Source organism: Clarias gariepinus, chromosome 13 (assembly GCF_024256425.1).
Source record: "Clarias gariepinus isolate MV-2021 ecotype Netherlands chromosome 13, CGAR_prim_01v2, whole genome shotgun sequence".
NCBI classification, from domain to species: Eukaryota; Metazoa; Chordata; class Actinopteri; order Siluriformes; family Clariidae; genus Clarias; species Clarias gariepinus.
In genome coordinates this window covers 8329202-8347747 of record NC_071112.1, presented here as the reverse complement: position 1 = coordinate 8347747, position 18546 = coordinate 8329202, and the positions used below count along the sequence as shown (strand labels likewise).

Sequence of the window (18546 nt, the reverse complement as noted above, 5' to 3'; positions counted from 1 at the left end):
TCTCACTGAAGCTCTCGATAAACATTTCGCAGCTCTGCAGCTAAACACTGAAACAAATCATTCTAAATCATTTTGCATCATGGATCGTACTATATATCATTAGTGTCCAAAATGATTTACTCTCCATTGGTCTTCCAAATAATACCATGTTTGCTACAAGTCTTTGGTATGTGTAAAAGTTAGACCGCGTTTAGGCATTCTTAGAAAAAAACCTAGCTAGTTTCAGACAGCAGTCTTTCCCAATCTGTTAGTGTGTGTGTGTGTGTGTGTGTGTGTGTGTGACAGTCGTCCTACAAGCCCCTATCTCACTTATGCAGTTTGACTATGCGGGGACAGAGGCGCGGAAAGATATAAATCTAATCACAGCGCCAAAACTCGCGATGAATCATGATAAATCGGCCACCGCGCAAAACCGTGTAGGTGAGATAGGGGTATTAGTAGTTACCAGATTATGGGCTAAACTTCGCTGAGTGATGATGGTAGAATAATTATAAAGGTCTTGACTAAAACAACAAGCATGAGGAATCACAAAGGAGTTTTCATTTTTCTGCAATGGAAAAGTACTCGAACTAGTTACTTTTATCAGAAAGTAACGCTGTAATGTAACTGATTACTTTTTCAAAAACAGTAATTTTGTAATGTAATTAGTTACTTTAAAAAGTAATGTCCCCCAACACTGATTGTCACATGTCACATTGAATACCGGTAAAAGTTGCTATTTTGTTAGTTACTTAAGTTGAAATATTTGCAACGTACCTACCTCCTTAAACACTAATGGGACATAGCAGGAAACAGAATTAACATAAGAAAAATAAAACCTTTTTCCCCACATGGGTGAGTGTATAACTGGGTCAGTGTAAAAAGAGTAATTGCTAAATGAGTATTTTTGCTTTTGGTTATTTTTATGTACATTCGACTACAATTTAAAAAAAAAAGATTTCAAAACATCTTGTCTTTTCTGAAACTCACTACAAGAACATGCTCTGGTCTGTGATCGATTGGAAACCTAGAGCACAAAAGCACGACTTAAATAAAGTTAATTAATTTGAACTCTTTTTTAGCTGGGGTTAGAGCACAGATACCTGCAGCAGATAGGGTTAAGGGCCTTGCTGAAGGGCCCAATCTGGTGGAGCTGGGGCTTGAACCGCCAACATGTCAGTGCGTAAACTTAGTGCCTTAAACCCTATAAGCTACCAGGAGTCAAGTCAAGGTACGTCAAGTGGGCTTTTAGTGTCATTTTAACCACATACAGTTCAGTACACAATGAAACGAACATTCTTCCACTACCAAGGTGTTACACACAACATAAATTACAGTAACAACATAAATTAACAAAACCTAACTAGCTAAATACGAAACCTATTTAGCTGACTAGCTCAGACAAAACAGATTAGCATTATAACGGAAACTATCCTTTATAATAGCTTGTATTTTGTTGTTAGCCCAGTTTAGCGTGCATCTTACAATGTACTGTGTCTAAAACATATTTTAGTATTTTTAGGTATTTTTAAATAAGCTGTTTGCTTATTTGATTGCTGTTAATGATAATAATTATTCTTCTGTTTTTACCCATTGTCTAGGTAATTAAAGAATGACCCAGAAAGGAATGGGTCACTCAGGTTTTTTTCATTAAAGCCTTGTTCATTATTTTTTCCCTAACCCCCACCATCAAACGAGATTGGTTGTAGGGTAAACAGGGCAAATAAGGTTGCACGTGGGTGTGCTTTTTAAAAGCATCTGTATTCCACCCACCTTGTGGCCATTGGATTAAATGTAAAAACATGTGCTGGCGCGCTTGAGCTCCATAAATTCTCTCTTTCTATGCTTTCTATGGTCTTGTCCTTCCTTTTATACAACTCCTCCACTGGTACAAGCCCTTGTGCATCCTCAAGTCAGAGTTGAACCTCTTAGAAAATGCTATAGCAAGAATATTTGAAACAGCTATTTTAGAATTTCAGATCCTTTTGTTCAGTATAGTCTCTTGCAACGATCTTGTGCTATCCACCATGTTAAAGGTCCTTTCGGAATTTTGGTAGCTTTCTGTCCACCTTCAAACATGTTCACTACGTACTGTACATTTTTAGCTGCTGAGAAGAGAAATAACCGCATAGCTCTAGAGATGTATGAACAAACCTGGTACAGTGTCAGAAAACCAAGATTTCAGTGTTTCATCTCATCTAAAAATGAAGGGGCACTTAACTAATTAAACGTGGTAACAGTGATGTATTAGGGCATTTCTATACCATGCAATCAATGCTAATCAAGGCCAATGGTTTGCAATATTTCTAAATCCTAGCGAAGCTTCTCTGCCTTTAAAATCCTGCTGTACTGTTAATAAATGTGTCCCCAAATATAGCACTACATTATCATTTCACACTCCATCATCAAAAACAAAAACAGAATCAGAAAGCACTTGAGTAACAGCAGGCCTGTTAAACTGTTACATTATAGGCTTGAATATAATTTCTGTTCTCCAAAAATAATTATAAGTGCACTTCTATGCCTTTTTGCTAAAATAAAGCTGGTATACTGAGCATATATTACAAAAAAGAATCACTTAAATATAAAACATAAAGCTTTACTGACCTGGAGATAATGACAAGGCCTCATGGGGGACTTGAGGTCTTGAGGCATCATGGGTTTCTCGAGGTTGAGCGAGGACTTACGGTAGGCCTCTTTGGCCTGGCTAACAGTCAAAGTGGACCAAGAGCTCCGCTTCATGTACTTGCCCTCAGGAGCCAAGCCCATGCCCTCGCAAGCCGAGCACTTTACGTCATTGTTGCTCTTGGAGGTCTTAAGTGAAAGATCTCCAAAGTGACTTGGTACCGATTCCGGGTAACAGTGAGTTATGTGGTCCACATGGTGCCGACTCATGACACTGGGAGTCCGGTAGGTACTGTCGCTGTCTAGGTTATCATCAGAGCTCCACCACCCAGCAATCCCTGAGCGGTGCTTGGAGTCAGATTTGCGCTCCTTGCTCTTGCTTCTCTTGCTGTGTTTGTGGTGGCCATGGTGGTGGCCGTGATGGTGGTGGCCGCTTTCTGAGCGTGAGTCTCCTTTGGTGCCGTTCATCTTGGAAGAGCCTTCCAGCGAGTGGGACTTGGTGAAGAGCTTTTGCACAGAGTGCACCAGGTGGCGGATCCTACCTGGACTCTCGTTCCGCTGCTCGCTGCTGGTGGTAGCCGTGGACGTGCGCTGGTATTGCAGCGTGTGGAATCCATCTCGGTGGATGGGCAGCTGCTTCTCAAATTGGTCCAGGAGGTTGGCAGGTATTCGGTTCATTTTTCCGGAACCGGAACCACTACCTGAACCACCTCCTCCTACTCCACCCCCTCCAACAATACCAGGACCACCACCGCTGCCGCCGTGCCCAGTGGTGCCATCCTCCCGCGAACTCTCATGATGTGAACTGTAATGCATCCTGGGAAATGTGCTGCTGGAAACGTGGTCAGAGGCCATGGAGACAGGCATCACCATGCACTCCGAATGGATGGAGCTCCGCGGCGAGCAGCGGTGGTGGTCCATGGGGCAACTCTCCGTAGGACTAAGCAAGTAAGACGAACGGGAGTCAGGAATTCCATGCTGTAGGTGGTCGAGGGAGTGGTCGCAGTCTGTCAGCCCACAGGAATGTCCAGGTGTGATGTTTAGCTGGGGACGACCACCTGATAGACCTTTCATATTCCTGGGAGGGGAGGGGTAGCTGTCTTCATCGAAGTACTGGATGGGGGACCATGAATATGGCTGGTCTGCAAATAACAAGGAGAGACAAAGAGATTATGTGTCAGAACTGTCCAGTTTCCCCATACCTTTTATTACCCAGCTGTTGACTAGACTTTATTTTCAGCAACAAGTCTTGATTCAAGTAACAGAAAATGATTCTTGGTTCAACAACAACTTGTGGTGTATCAGGGGACAAAGATGATCTCAAGGACACAGTTTACATTATTTCCCCACGATTTAAAGCACAAGGTGTGAAGTTCAATGGAAAGTCCTTGAAAAGGAGAATACAATTGATAAACAAACACACCAGTGCCGTTCACTTATGAATGTTGCTTGGTTGCATCCTATAAAGAAAGATTTTTTTAAATACTACAACTTGACAGGAGTGAGAGCTGGGCCCTTGTGAAGATCCCTGTAAGTCAAATGGGAAGCATCGTAAGCATTTCCATTTATCCAATGCAATGTAAAATAATAGCCTATCATTTTGGCACGGTGGTGCCATCAGTCAAAGCCAGCTCTGGTTCAAGAGTGCTTTGAGGAGTGCCAGCAGACGACCTTGGGCGACAACGCTCTGAGATTAAAGCTACATTTGCTGGAAACTTTCATCAAAGACAGACAAAGGACCATTTTATTAAAGGCAAACAGTATCACATATCAAGTCATGATCATTTTGATTACTTTTCCTGTGTGACATTGCCATTTCATGCTTGTTCATGCCTGTTTTAGCAGACAAGATAGATAGATAACTAACCCAGTTCTGGTCAAACAAAAAGAACACAATCATGATGCTACTTCAAATTACATTTAAGCTTCAGAAGTAACATTCCAGCATCATTTAAGCGCAGTGAAGTGTACCGAGATGTGAAGAATTATAAGTAGACTCATTTCTACCCCTACTTAGCCACATCTGTGTCCTTTAATTAACTTTAAATTGTAATCCTTCATTAAGTGCTTTTATGCTTTGTCACATGTCATCTTACTGGAGGTGTATCCTAAGACACTGTGTTTGCTTAAGAAACTTTCAAAGGAATCGGAAAACAATTAACATACTTATTGGAGCATGGCATCTTGGGTCTTATGCAAATCACCAAATGTCTGACCTTTGTAAGTCAATGCAAGCAAACGTGAATCAGAACTAACGAAATCTGCAAAAAAAAGCAGGGGTCGCACCTGGTGTTAGCTATTTAAAGTTGCTTATGCTAATCTGTATACCTTGCAAACACAATATGGCTCTCAGAAAAGGGTCAAAGCAAAGAGTGCATCATTAAATCCATGAGCAATCATGTCACGGTCATCCTAAAACCCTGGCCGCAGTGTCCAGTTTAAGACTAACAGTCAAATCCCTACGGATATATTTGCTCTTTTGTTGTTTGCACTCTACAAACACAGACTAAGTATAAAGGACATTTTGCCCTCCTTATCGTATTAGCATTTAAATGGCAACACATCCACCGCAAACGAGCCTGACAGATACAAACTCGCGTCCTCGTTTGGCTCTGGTAACAGGACTTGAAAAACAAAGTTAATGGATAATCAAGGCAGAAACTGCTTTCAAAGCGAAATAATGTGTAACCTTCAGTGCTGGCAACGCCTCAACTCGAGAGAGGAATTTGATATCGCAAGATTTCTGTGCGTCTGTTGTTTGGCATTGATGAGATGCTGGAAGTGGTGCGGTGGGAAATCACGAAAGACACGACGCTCTGCTAACAATAGAAGATTCAAATAGTGCTGACACGTGAGGCGCTTCCTTATCTGCACACGTCCTCTTATCCACCCTGACATCTACCACAATTTGATTACTTCTTGCAAGTGGTTGGGCTCATTTAATTACGGTTATAATTGTGATGCTTACATTTGTAAGACTTATGAAAAAAGTTGAACTTTAGGAGTTTGTAAAGCATGCCCGCTAGTTTAGTAGGCACTTTATTCTTGTCGAGGATTGTTTTTGATCTGGAATATACAACAAAGGTTGGATCATACTCTGGATGGGATGCCAGTCCATTTTAAAGCATCATGCATGCATATACTAGCTATATGAGTAAAAATATGTGGACTCCATATGTATTTGTTGAACCCATTTCAAAGTAGATCCTCCATTTGCAAACAAAACAGCTTGTACTCTTCTAAGGCTTTGCACTAGAATGGTTGTGGAATTTATGTTTACTCAGCTACAAGAACATTAATGGCACTGTCAGGCGCTGATGTGGGATGCCAAGGAGGCTACAGGTATACCTCATCCCAAATGTGTTGAGCTCAAAGTAGAAAAAAAAAAACATAACACTGTGATCTGTATGATTTGTCAGCGGAATTTAACCAGCATTAACTGATACCGTTAGAAACTGATTTAAAATAGTGAACTGATTTGGTTTATTTACTGTTGGTGGAGCAACCATGTTAACATGATAGCATGTCCTCAAACATCAGTTTTTCCTTGTCAAAGATAAAAAATTCTGAGTTGCAGCATTTGTAGAGAAAGAATTAAATAAAAGATTTGAGACTAGTTCATGAAGTTTTAGAGAAAGTAAGTTACTAAGTAATTCAGCTGAAAACGTGGAACAGGAATAGTCAGAAGTCTAGCACAGGAAGTAGGATGGGGTGTAAGGGGGGTCAGAGAGATAAGAGGTAGTGAGGAGCTGCAGGATTTTCGGTACAGTGGTGTGCTCTGTGATGAAAAAGACCTGGTCTGGCAGTGTTGCAGACAACAAATTCACACATACATTTACACTTAAGGGGACATTTATTGGTTTCGGAAAGTGGGAGGAAATAAAAGAATGTTTAGACCTTATACAGACATGCGATTACTGCGAAGAAACAAGATTGTGAAAATGGATCAAGAAGGTAATAAGGATGTTAATTTGCAGCAGTTTGATTTATCAGACGCTCTTCGAATATGTGATTCCTCTTGGATTTGGTGTAATTTTTTAGCATTATCATTACTGTTAGCTTATTTAGTGATTATGTTGCAAATGAGACTATGCTATGTAATATACTGTGCCTTATGCATTATGAAATCATGTGCAGGTAACGTTAAGTAGGACTTACATTTTAAGCTTTCTAATTATTAGCTAAGGGTAAATCCCGAATAGCAGTAAATGTAAAGTGTGTGTTTCACACACAATTCTGAACGACTTCCAAGCAACTACTAAGGAGACAAAGTGATGACATAACGGTATCAGATGTGTTTTCTTGCTGAAAGTGTTACCATGATCGTTTAGTGTGTGGGTTTTGGCACTGGCATCCAATAAGTAACCTCCCTTTTGCCATCCAGGAGTGGGCGGGACCGTGGCAGACAGACATCATGCATGAGGTGCAAAAGGTCTATAACGGAAACCCACTCAGGCATGCAGAGAACATAAAAATCTATTTTTTGTAAGTGTACAAACTGAAGAATCCTTCATGGTTCATGCTGGTATGCTCTGTTATAATCTTTTTTTTTTTTTTTATTCGAGCCTCACTAAAATCTTGATGCATCCAAAATCCAGGTCTAGTTGGATAATTCTACAAATTGATGTTTGTATAAATTGTTTTTAAATAATACCCTAAGTGTTACAGGTTCCTTTCATCACTTGAAATCCTTTCCTTTCATCTTACTGAATATTAAGAGTATAGTCCTGAAAGGCTTCTGGAAAGGTAGTGGAATCTATCATATTAGCATAAGCAAACTCACTGGTGGTTTTGAAGAACTTCTAACATGTAACAAAGACTTTAGCTTGGGACTGCATCAACATAAATACTACAAGAATCACAGGGGGGTAGAGGTAAGGAGAAGGGTCCATCCATGTGCAACAAAGACCACATTTCAGTGGCAGTTTCTTACAGGGTCGGCTTGCCAGCTCCACACCCAGTTGTATCTGAGCAGTTGAGGGTGAAGGACTTTGCTCAAGAGTAGCAGTGTTGGTGCCAGGGCTTGAACTGGGGACCATCTGATCAGACAGACTAGAGCTATCCAGAACCTCAAGTGTGCAAAACATAAGAACTTCTATGCACAGTAGATAATAGTTACAAATGTTAAACCAACTGAAAAAAAAAGAAATGGATCTTCAAACTATCCTAACATTTTGTGGTGGCACTTTATTCAAACATCTGAAGTGTGAAGAAGGTTATGAACAGAAAGATGGATGTAGAATGCCTGATCATCCATTTCCCACAGGTTAAGTATTGCCTCCTGGAACAGTGGAGCTTTTAATACATAATACAAAATGGGTAAAACTGTGCACTTCACCTTCGACGCTGAGACACACTGTTTGATTTGAGTCTAAGACAGTAGATGAAGTGGATGTGGCCTGTAGTGCTTCAGTGTTAATGGATTTTCTGATCGTGTCATTTTTTTCTTAGATGGGAAGAAACAGAAGAAAGTCATGATGGTTAGCTTTTAGGTTATTTCCACCTCCATTGTGAAGTGCTACTGTACGTTTGCCAGTAAGTATCAGTAAATTTCCCACAAGGACAAGGAACAAGATGAATATGAGATGAAAGTCTTTGAAAAAGGAAACAGCTGATGAGACGTGGGAGAGTCCGCGAGAAGGAGACAGGACATCTTTTAGAGCTTTTTTTTTTTTTTTTTTTTACTTCGGTAGGACCTTTAAGGTCTAATGTAGGTTGAAAGGATGACTAGCGCAGTTAAAAAAAAAAAAAAAAAACTGACCAGAATCAGTTTTTGGTACGATCAGGGCCTTCAACTTTTTTTCTTTTTACCTGTTACAGTGGCTTTACCACCACCTCCACCACTGCCAATGCATTTATCACCTGCTGGAAACATGGAGAATGAGGTGGTGATGACTTATTATGCAGTAGCTCATGGCTGGCTGAATTTGCAACTGAGGAACTTCTTGTTTTATAAATCCTTTTCAAGTTATGAATTACTCACCAAGTGATAAGGGGATGTTCGAGATCATAATCAATGCCACAGGAACCTGGACTAAGAGGTAAGCCAAACACACTACAACAAGTTTACCACTTCAACCTCTTAGAACCATGGAGTCTCCTTGTTGCTCTGGAAAAAGTGGTTCCTGAGAGCTGGGAACCAAAAGCAGCTTGAGCCGCATTGGTTTCTTTAGGAAACCATCTCTCCAGGAGGAGACTGAAAGAATTTTTTTGATGTTCATACTGTATGTTCCTTTAGCATCTGGCAAAGGAGAAACATCAAAAAGTCAGTCTGGCTAACCTTCCCAGAACCACCCGCAGAGCAACTTTTTTTTTTTTTTTTTTGCTTAGCTAATTTATAATTAACAGCAGGAGATCGTCATTGCTGTGCTGAAAAAAATCTATGTAGCTCTTCATAATCGACCTCATACAAGTTTGTGAGATAAAATCAGAATGCCTGAGGCCGTTTCGGGCTCCAGCGTGTGCAGAGATTTGTGTTGTTGCATCAGCAGCTCTGGATAAAAGCTCTGCAGTGCTGCTAGCTGGATACCGGATAGCCTTCGGCACTTTGTATTGTCGTTCCCTCCTCCTGCGGTGTCTGTATTCCCAACTAGCTGAATGTTAACAGTTGGAGATGATGCAATCAGATAGCCACAGTAGAGAAAACACACCTGTGCGTTTTTTTTTTTTTTATGTCTGATACTTATGGAAATGATTTCGATTCAGTCGTAAATAAGCAAATACAGTAGTTTAAGAAATTACTTATCTTACTTTATCTTACTTTTTGCTATACTGTAAATTATTATATAATTATAGTATTTTCTGTTAATCAACCTCAAATAGAAGTTAGTTAACTTTGTAGCTCACATCACGGATGGTTTAGAGGCGATCCGGAACAACTTAAGAGCAATTATTAAGGAGACAGCATGTTGTCTTAGATGAAATGATGCTATCAGATGTGTTTTTTTGTTGAAAGTGCTTCTGTAGCTGGTTCTGAATGTGGGTTTTGGCAGGCAGCTGCTCTCTCCTCAGTACTGCGTACTCTGTACAGACGATGTGACCGACAGGTGTTGTAATGAATACTTGTAGGACACCTGTGATACACAGTTATATATATTGGTTAATGTGCAATACAACAGATACTGCAAATATTACTTCTCTCTAGTGATGCCAGATGTGTTACAGATGTGTTTCATTTACCTGGACGCTTAAAAATGATACAATAGGTACAACTGGACACAACTGGATATAAATAATGCATTATAAAATAATTTATACATCATAAAAAGTTTAAGTAATATTAAAAAAACATCTTAAGTATCTATTTATTATTATCATTAGTAGTAGTATTTTTAAGGGCTTGGTTTCAAACCCTTTGTCTTACACAACATAATAAATATTCATAAAGTGTATATTATAAAACTTACTGTATGTTATGACTGTCGGTACTGTGTAATGTTTAAACTTTAATGAATCCATTTTGAAGGAAGAAATCAAGAGGTTTTTCTTCACCATTGATGAGTATTACGGCTTAGCTTGTAAGAAAATATCAAATAAAATCAGACACTGAATAAAGCCTTTTCAAAAATGTCTTCTTTTTTTTTCCTTTTGTAATTTTTAAAATCTTCATCTTGTATTATGAGAATAAAATATGACGTGTGCTATGACTGTATAAAAAGTCATTTTTTAATTGGTAATGAATGAATGATGGAAGATTTTGTATTTAAAAAGAACACAGATATATTGTTTTATCAAGTGCGTGCCTCTGTCAGCCTTCTACACCTCATCTAGTTGTCTAATCCTGTGTCTCTCTCTCTTAGGTTCACACGATAGCTGTCTGTCTCACTCGTTTGAGAGAGACCTCGCCTCTTACACTTTCATTATTAAAATAAAATAAAAATATTTAAAAAAAACATACAGAAACACAAACAGATAATTATATAAATAATGATATAAAGTGCTACAGAATGGCGGGCTGGGATGTCAGGAGGACTCTTTCTGGACACAACGAACACAGGTTCAGTGCATCACAGCGTTTCACCTGAAAAATAAATCTACCTCGCTCCACTGAAGCCAGTCACACAGGCGGTTTGATGAAATATTTATGATTAAAGCAATGAATTAGCAATGTCACGATAAAGTGACTCATCTGTTCCTGGGATGTCTGAAGATCTAGACTAGCAGAACTCTCCAGGCTAACTGGAAAAGAAGAAAAAAAAGTGATGGGGAAGGGTTTAGAAAAACTTATGGTATAAAGTATGATATAAGATGAGACATATTTCAGACCTATGCGCATTATTTCTATCATCCACGCCAGGCAGATGTCTTATATCTTTTGAATCGTGATTAGATTGTTTGTGCAAAGTTCACAGCAAAGCAAACATCTCCAGGAATGTTTTTCATGCTTGTCTGGGCCTAAAGAAGCCATCACCGACGGATGAGCGCTCCTACAGCAATTAAACGCCAACTCAGACGTCTTCCTATCCTCCTCACGGTCTCCTTAGAAGACGAACTAAACATTTTTACACCAAAGCAACGTGTGCACTCCGTAAGCGATGCTGTAAAAATTGCATTCCTGCCCACGCGGTACAGGAAAAGCGTGATCCGCATAACACTTCCGCATTTTATCAACCCTGAAAACCCCTGGATGTGAAAACGAGTGCACTGCCTTACCACAGGGAAGCCTTTATGAGTAACGCTCTTACGCAACATTCAAGGACACACTCGTGCAGGACTTTAAATCAGACCCACGGTTGCTATAGTAACAGCTGCTTTAAACTGCTCTTTATCAGGCTTTCAGAGATGAGGTCAGGGTTTCACATCTTCCCGTAAAAAACGGCTACAATCTGCTGAGCGTAGAGGACAAGGCCTCGGCTCGACCACGGGATGGGAAAAATGAGCGTGTCGACTTTCACCTACACACAAGAATGTTCACCTTAAAGAAAAAATTTATTTAATGACTTAAACTTCACCACCTGATTGCTAACATTTCTCATTTTTTTCCATACTGTACATACAGTATGCATACATTAATGTAAAAAGTGAATATTGAAAAAATAGAATGAGAAATTACTGATAAAAGGACATTTTTCTAGTGCCAGCAATCCATAAACGTCAAATGTGACAAGAAAGCGTCAGGGAAAGGTTCAGGGAATCGAACCCAGACCCTGGAGGTGCAAGTCAGTGCAACACTAAGCCACTGTGATCCCTAATAACTTTTATTATAAGAAATAATAAATAAACAATAAACCAAATATAAGATATATATATATTATATATGTGTATATATAAAAGACTATTTTTAGACATATTCTGCCAATTTTCTTAGGCAGAGATTTTTTTTCCTACTGACAGATAATTTATTTTATATATAATATTTTATTATACATTATATCATAATTAAATTATTAAACATTGCAATTCATTTGGAAAACATGACTGATAATGCAAAATGATTTTTTCTTAATTAAGGACAGCGCTCACGTGAAGTGATTAATTATCACATACTGTACATGTTTGACACCTTTTTTGAAACCTAATAAGAACTAAAAATCACCCAAACAACCCTGATCGAAAGTTTACATATCCTTGAATATTTGCCCAAATTATATACACACAGGTTGAGTCACACAGATTTAAATGGCTATTAAAGAGATGTTTCTACACCCGTGACTCATTGTAATTTTAATTAGGGTCTGTGCATTCTGTAAATAGTCAGTGAGTTTCTCAGCTCATGAGGTGATGCGTGGACCTGGTGGATACTGCACCATGGGGAAGACAGAGGAACTGCCAACAGACCTGGGCAATAAGGTAGTTAAACTATATAAAGCAGGAAAAGGATATAAAAAGATATATCAACACTTGAAAATGCCTCTGATAAAGAGGTGGAAAATAAAGGTTTTAGCTGATACCAAACTAAGGTCAGGTAAACCAAGAAAGATTTCAACCACAACTACTTTGAGAAAAATACTGGCTGCTCGGCGATGTTGTTTTAAGTGTTGTTGTTGCGCACAATAAGGAGGTACTTGTACACAAATGACCGTTAAGCCCATGCTTGCGCTACGTCAGAAAAATATACCATCCCCACTGTAATGCATGGTGGTGGATCTCTTACAGTATATTGTTGGGCTGTGTTTACTCCAGTGGCACAGGGAAGTTAGTCAAAATTGATGGCAAGATGCATGCAGCATGGTAATAACGAAAATACTGGCAGACAATTTGTATTCTACAGCACAAAAGCTGCGCATGGGACGCTCTCGGATTTTTCAACAAGACACTGAATTAAAGCACAAGGTCATGTTGACCTGTTGGCTACAACAGAAAAAGCTAAAGGTTTTGGAGCGGGCATTACAGTCTGGAGGAACTGGAGGCATTTTGTCAAGAAGAATGGGCGGCTTTACAGTACCACCTGAGAGACTTAAAGACCTGATGCACAATTATTACAAAATACTGCATGCTATCATTGATGCTGAAGGGGGCAATAAACAAACTTTTTTTTATTATTATTTAAAAACTAAAGGTAGGCAAATGTTTAAATGGACTATTTTCTCATTTTCTTAATCGTCATGTTTGTTTAATGATTGTGCCATTCTGTTATGCCATACCTATAAACTTGCGTCCTATAAGAAATAAAAAAAAACATTTGTATTGCCTTCTCAAAAAAAAAAAGTTAAACACCTTGCAAATTTACCAAGGTATGCAAACTTTTAAGCACAACTGTTAGTCTAAAATTTGTTAAAATAAATCTTAATTTTGGTTTGCTACAGTATAATCATACAATAAGAAACTCTAAATAAATTTAACAAGAGTTAATATATTTTCACTTGCAAATGACAGATGCCCCACAAGTCCACGATTTTTACATTTAAAATTTTTTCTTTTTACTTTTTACTCAAAATACTTATGCACATTCTGGTATTAAAAAATAAATAGAAATTGGGGGTTATAACAATAACTTTGCTTCATTACAGCGCTCTGTCTTTAGAGATGTCACATGGCCCAAAAAAAAAAAAAAAAATTGACAGACAAAAAGGCCTTATAATAAGAACGTTGTGTTGTTTCTTATTGTCATGGCAACCAGTTCTGGATTTTTTGCATGATACTTATACCATATTGATGAAGAAGGTATAGCTGTAAATCAGCCATATAAAGAAAAAAAGGACACTTATTGGGAAAACCGGGACAGAAGGAAACCCTATCTGTCTTTGATTATTTTCATATAACCCCAAGATGCTGATATGGTTTATTCCGTATACTGTACGTCTAATCTGTGTCCGGGACAGAAACAGTATCACTAATAACCAGTATGATGACAGAGCTGACAGACGTTTCGCTCTTATAAAAGGGAGCCAGGCTATAAAAATCTATTGATCTAGCGCTATCTTTAAGCTATATAAACGTTCTGTATGCTTCGCTATTATCTGATATCTAATCCAAAACCGCTCCAGCGCTTTGACGGTAGTGAGCGTCTTTCAGTTTTTTTTCCCTGTTATTCCCTTTCTCTGCATTAAAAGGCTGATTTCAGAGACATTTTTAATATAACACAAATACTGTAGCATGTCTTAAAAATTCTTGTCTTATCAAAACTTTCCCAGAACAGATTTAATCATGGAACAAATGTAAGAAATTAGTCTCCAATCCTGGAAATTAGCGCTAAGCACTGTCTGACACTCACACACCGCCATGCATCATCTCCAAAAAAGTTCCATCCTCATATTCAAAAACTTCTACCCTCTGTACGGCCTATTAAAAACTACTTACGTTCCCTCTAACCAAAGTTTTGGTGGCTGACAGGAAGCTGACAGCCTGACAGGAAGCAGATACTGCTCCTGAGGTAATTAGCAGATTTTTTACTTTTTTTTACCTGAACGAAAATGCAGCAGACAACCAGCGACTCTCCGCAGAGTGCCAATTAGCATTTAAAAACATCGTAAGTGGTGAGACAGCGTTTACGATGATGCTCGCTCAACCATTTAACAATTTCCTGTAATATTTATAGAACAAAAAAATCAAGTATATCATTTTTTTTAAAACCTTACTTCAAATGTAGAGTGAAAATCTTTATCAAAAGTTTGTGCTGAAGCTACATGAAGTGAATGTGAGTAAAGCATTTAGAGTGCGTGGAGATACAAAATATTACACATATTATAAGGAATGGAGCTCGGTTTAGGCCAGCAAGGTAAATTAAGTGGTGGAGTTTTCTTTTTTTTAAAAAAAAAAAAAGGAAGAAGAAATTAGCATTCTGTACAATTTTTTCAATTTGGTGGCATCAGCTGAAAATATAATGTTTACAAAGGCTTAAAATCTAATTATACACGTTGAACTGCATATAAACTGTCAGTCTTTATGTCAGATTTAATGATCAAAAACATGCTTGTGTTTTCATGTAAAAAGTACTCAGGTACTTAGCTTGCTAACAAAACATTATGTTAATTTACCAATAGCTAGCATCCTAGCTAACTATATTAGCTACTAGAATCGATGTTAGATTAATCTGGCATTAAAGTTCATGTTTTTTACAGCACTAAAGAAGTCTTTAGCTAAGACACTACAGATGTTAATAAATCTGACACACATCTGTTTATTATATTTAACATTTTAGTTAATAACAAACATTTATTTGTTTATAAAATTTTTGGAGAGAAAACCATCTACCGTTTGTGGACATATTTTTTCTGGGTTCCTGGAATAGAATTTCATTTACAAAAAAAAAAAGGGATTGGCATCGTGAATAGTAATGCCGTCTAGCCCTAAGCGTTAATAGTTAATTGTTGTGAATTCAACTAATTAAAAATGTTTTAACCCTCAAGGTTTGTTTTGCCTGTAGTGCTAACCTTAACAACCCAGCTGTAATCTAATGCTAGCTTAAGCTATCCGTTACCTCACTAGCCAGGTTCCTTACATGTCCGCTAATGGCTCATTTGAAGAATCAGATCTCAGTGATTCCTCTCGTGGAATGAGTCAGCCTGCTTACAATTCACTTTCCTATTTATCCTCTTTATGTTTACAGATATATTCTCTGTCCAACAACTGATCGCTTTTATCTGACTCTAACGTGGACGCGTCTGTCCTCTGAAACGGCACACATGATCACATCTTTTCTTGCACCACCTATTAAACACTATTAAAATATTTGTGTGATTTTAAGCAATTAATGTGATTTTAGCTAACAGAGCAGAATTTTGCTCTGAAGGACGGGAAGCAGTTTGTCTGCAGCTTTTGATAAAGTCTAGGAAGAAAGCCAGATGCTTTTCGGATTTGTAGAAGAGCACATGCAAAAGTGACTCAGAGCTGATCTAAAAAAACATCAGATTAGTGCGTTTACATCGGATCTGTGTCACGTTAGGGGAAAAATCAGGCTGGTAATGTGAATGCAACATGATTATTAATGAATTGTTAGTTATTGATTGTCAACATGTTCGACTATCAGTTACGAAAAATGTGTGGAATTTGCACATACCTTAACATAGTGAAATATTTTACAGACGTTGTGCTGGAATGGGATGTGTATCCTCAAGTTCTACACCAGAGTGTGGTGGATTATCCATGTTCAAACACACATGGGGAGCGAAAGCGCTGACTGTACTCTGTATAAAGACTTTTCACAACTTTTGATAAATCTTTTCTTCTAAACTAAAATGGGCCATTGTTCTATAAAAATACAAAAAAGTTTCTCTCTCTCTCTCTCTCTCTCTCTCTCTCTTATATGTACTGTATGTGTGTGTGTGTATCTATAGGTTCACACAGAAACTACACCAGGGGCAGTTACACTTCAAATCGTATTTCCTGGCGCCATCCCAGGCTTTCTAACTTTGTTATGGGTCAGTGGGCTTATGCAACACACACACACACACACACACACACACACACACACACACACACTTCACAACCTCCCCTGATCCAGAAAAAAGGAAACTGTATTAAACAAAACAAGTGAAAAGATAATGTCATTCAACAGGACACACACACACACACACACATAAAAAGTACTGGGTTATTCTAGGCCATGGCATTCATAGCTGAGTCTTTTTATTAGTCACTCTATAAAGGTGAGTCAGTGTGATGATACACTCCTACCTTCTGTCTGTTCACTTGAGTTATTTTGGGCCTTTTGTTGTCTCAATTAACCAAACAAACACCCACAAACACACACACACATACTGTATACACACACACACGCGCACACATACACAGAAACATGGGATTTATTGTTATTATTATTATTATTATTATTATTATTTTAATTGTTTCTCCTATACTATAACTTAATTTCTACTCCTAAATAAAATAAAAACCACAAAATGATGTCCCTCTCTCCAGTACACCGGTTCACCTTCCTTAGTCCTCACCCCAAAAGAGATGCTGTTTTGTAGTTGCCCTGACCCAGTCGACTAGATATCACATTGCTGCCCTTGTAAAACTCTCACACATCCTTTTCCTGCTTCCAACACATCAGCGTTCCGAATAACTGTTTACTTGCTACTTTATAAATGCCAGCACTTTGTAGATGCCACTATAATGAAATCATTCACAGCATTCACTTTAGCAAGATAAAATCCCAGTCATACTGTAGAAACTAGGTCTGATCCCATCCTGGCAACTTAAACAAACTGCTGCTGACATCTTGATGCCAGATAACACAACACCATCCACGCCTTGATGGTTCAGGACTTTGGGGGCACAAGGCTGGTGGTTTTAATGTTGTGGCTGGGCCTATTTTCCCAGTGTATTCTGTATACACACTATTCCGAGAGTTATTTGTTCGATAGTATCTTACAGTACTGTATATTCATCATGTCCAAACTGCCATGTCCAATTTACTTTCAGTATCCTATATTTCCAGGGTCCTGTTTTTACATTGTCCTATAATCACAGAGTCCTATAGTTTCAGTCCTCATATCTTCCCAGTATACCATGTTCCCCAGGCTCTATGTTCCCAGTCTCTTATACTGTATCCCAGGAGTTATTTCTATGGTTCTCTAAGCCAGCTACATTCCTAGAGTGCTATATTCTCAAGGTCCTGTTTTTTACCTACGTCCTATATCCCCAGAGTGCAAATTGCCCAGTGTTTAATTTTGAGCATCCTATAATCCCAGGTTCATATATTACCGCGGTCCATTTTTGCCAAAGCCCTATATTTTCTGGGTCCTGTGTTGTCAGGCTCCTATAGTCCCAATGTCTTATATTTACAGGGATCCTTTTGTATATTCCTAGAGCGCTATATTCCCAGGGTTTTATAATCCCAGAGCTGTATATACCCAGTGTTGCCAGCATCCTAAAGTTCATGGGGTTTTATAGTTTAAGGGTTTTAAATTCTCATGCTTTCATATTCCTAGTGTTATATATTCTCAGAGACGAGTATTCCCTATGGCCCCATGTTCCCAGTATCCGATATCGGCAAAATCATTCTCCTAGGTCTGATATTCCCAGCCTTTTATTTACGCAGGGCCCTATCTCCTTGGAGTGCCAAGAGTGCTATGCTTTATTTATGCCCATTTTAAAAAATATTAACTAATTAAATCATTTGCAAGACGAAGTCAACTACATGCCTTTTAACAGGATTAAAAAATGGCTGTCGTCTCCTTGTGTTTGGTGGTTTCCTCTTTGGTGAACTCATCGCCCCTAGAAACACTCTGAGTTTCTCAATAAAGGTTCACTGTGCCGAAGTCATTGAGGCTGTACAAATACAAAGAAAATTAAACATGGTTGCTATATCCCAGTGACATAAAACAAAGTGATGTTCTTTTCTTGGGAGACAGTTTAGAGTTTGATCAAATCTACCGTACAATCCAGAAGTAATGATATTTATATTGACACTGTGCCATCTGTTTAAAGAGAGCTGATTAAATTCAGCTCCTCACTCATTTCGGAATGGATAATAAATCATTGGTACATTAAAAATGTATGTGTATATATATAATGAAGTGGAAGAATCTTCGGCGGACTTGGGAAAAAGGAAAAAAT

The 18546-nt window shown here is 38.4% G+C and overlaps 1 protein-coding gene across 1 annotated transcript in view; it reads right to left on the bottom strand.

Annotated features, from left to right (window-relative positions):
* dlgap2a (discs, large (Drosophila) homolog-associated protein 2a) overlaps positions 1 to 18546 on the bottom strand; it is a 160441-nt gene that overhangs the window by 77498 nt on the left and 64397 nt on the right. Inside the window, exon 2 of the mRNA XM_053509555.1 lies at positions 2587 to 3746. Coding sequence (XP_053365530.1) covers positions 2587 to 3678 — 1092 coding nt within the window. The 5' untranslated portion in view covers positions 3679 to 3746. The remainder of the gene's footprint in view (positions 1 to 2586; positions 3747 to 18546) is intronic.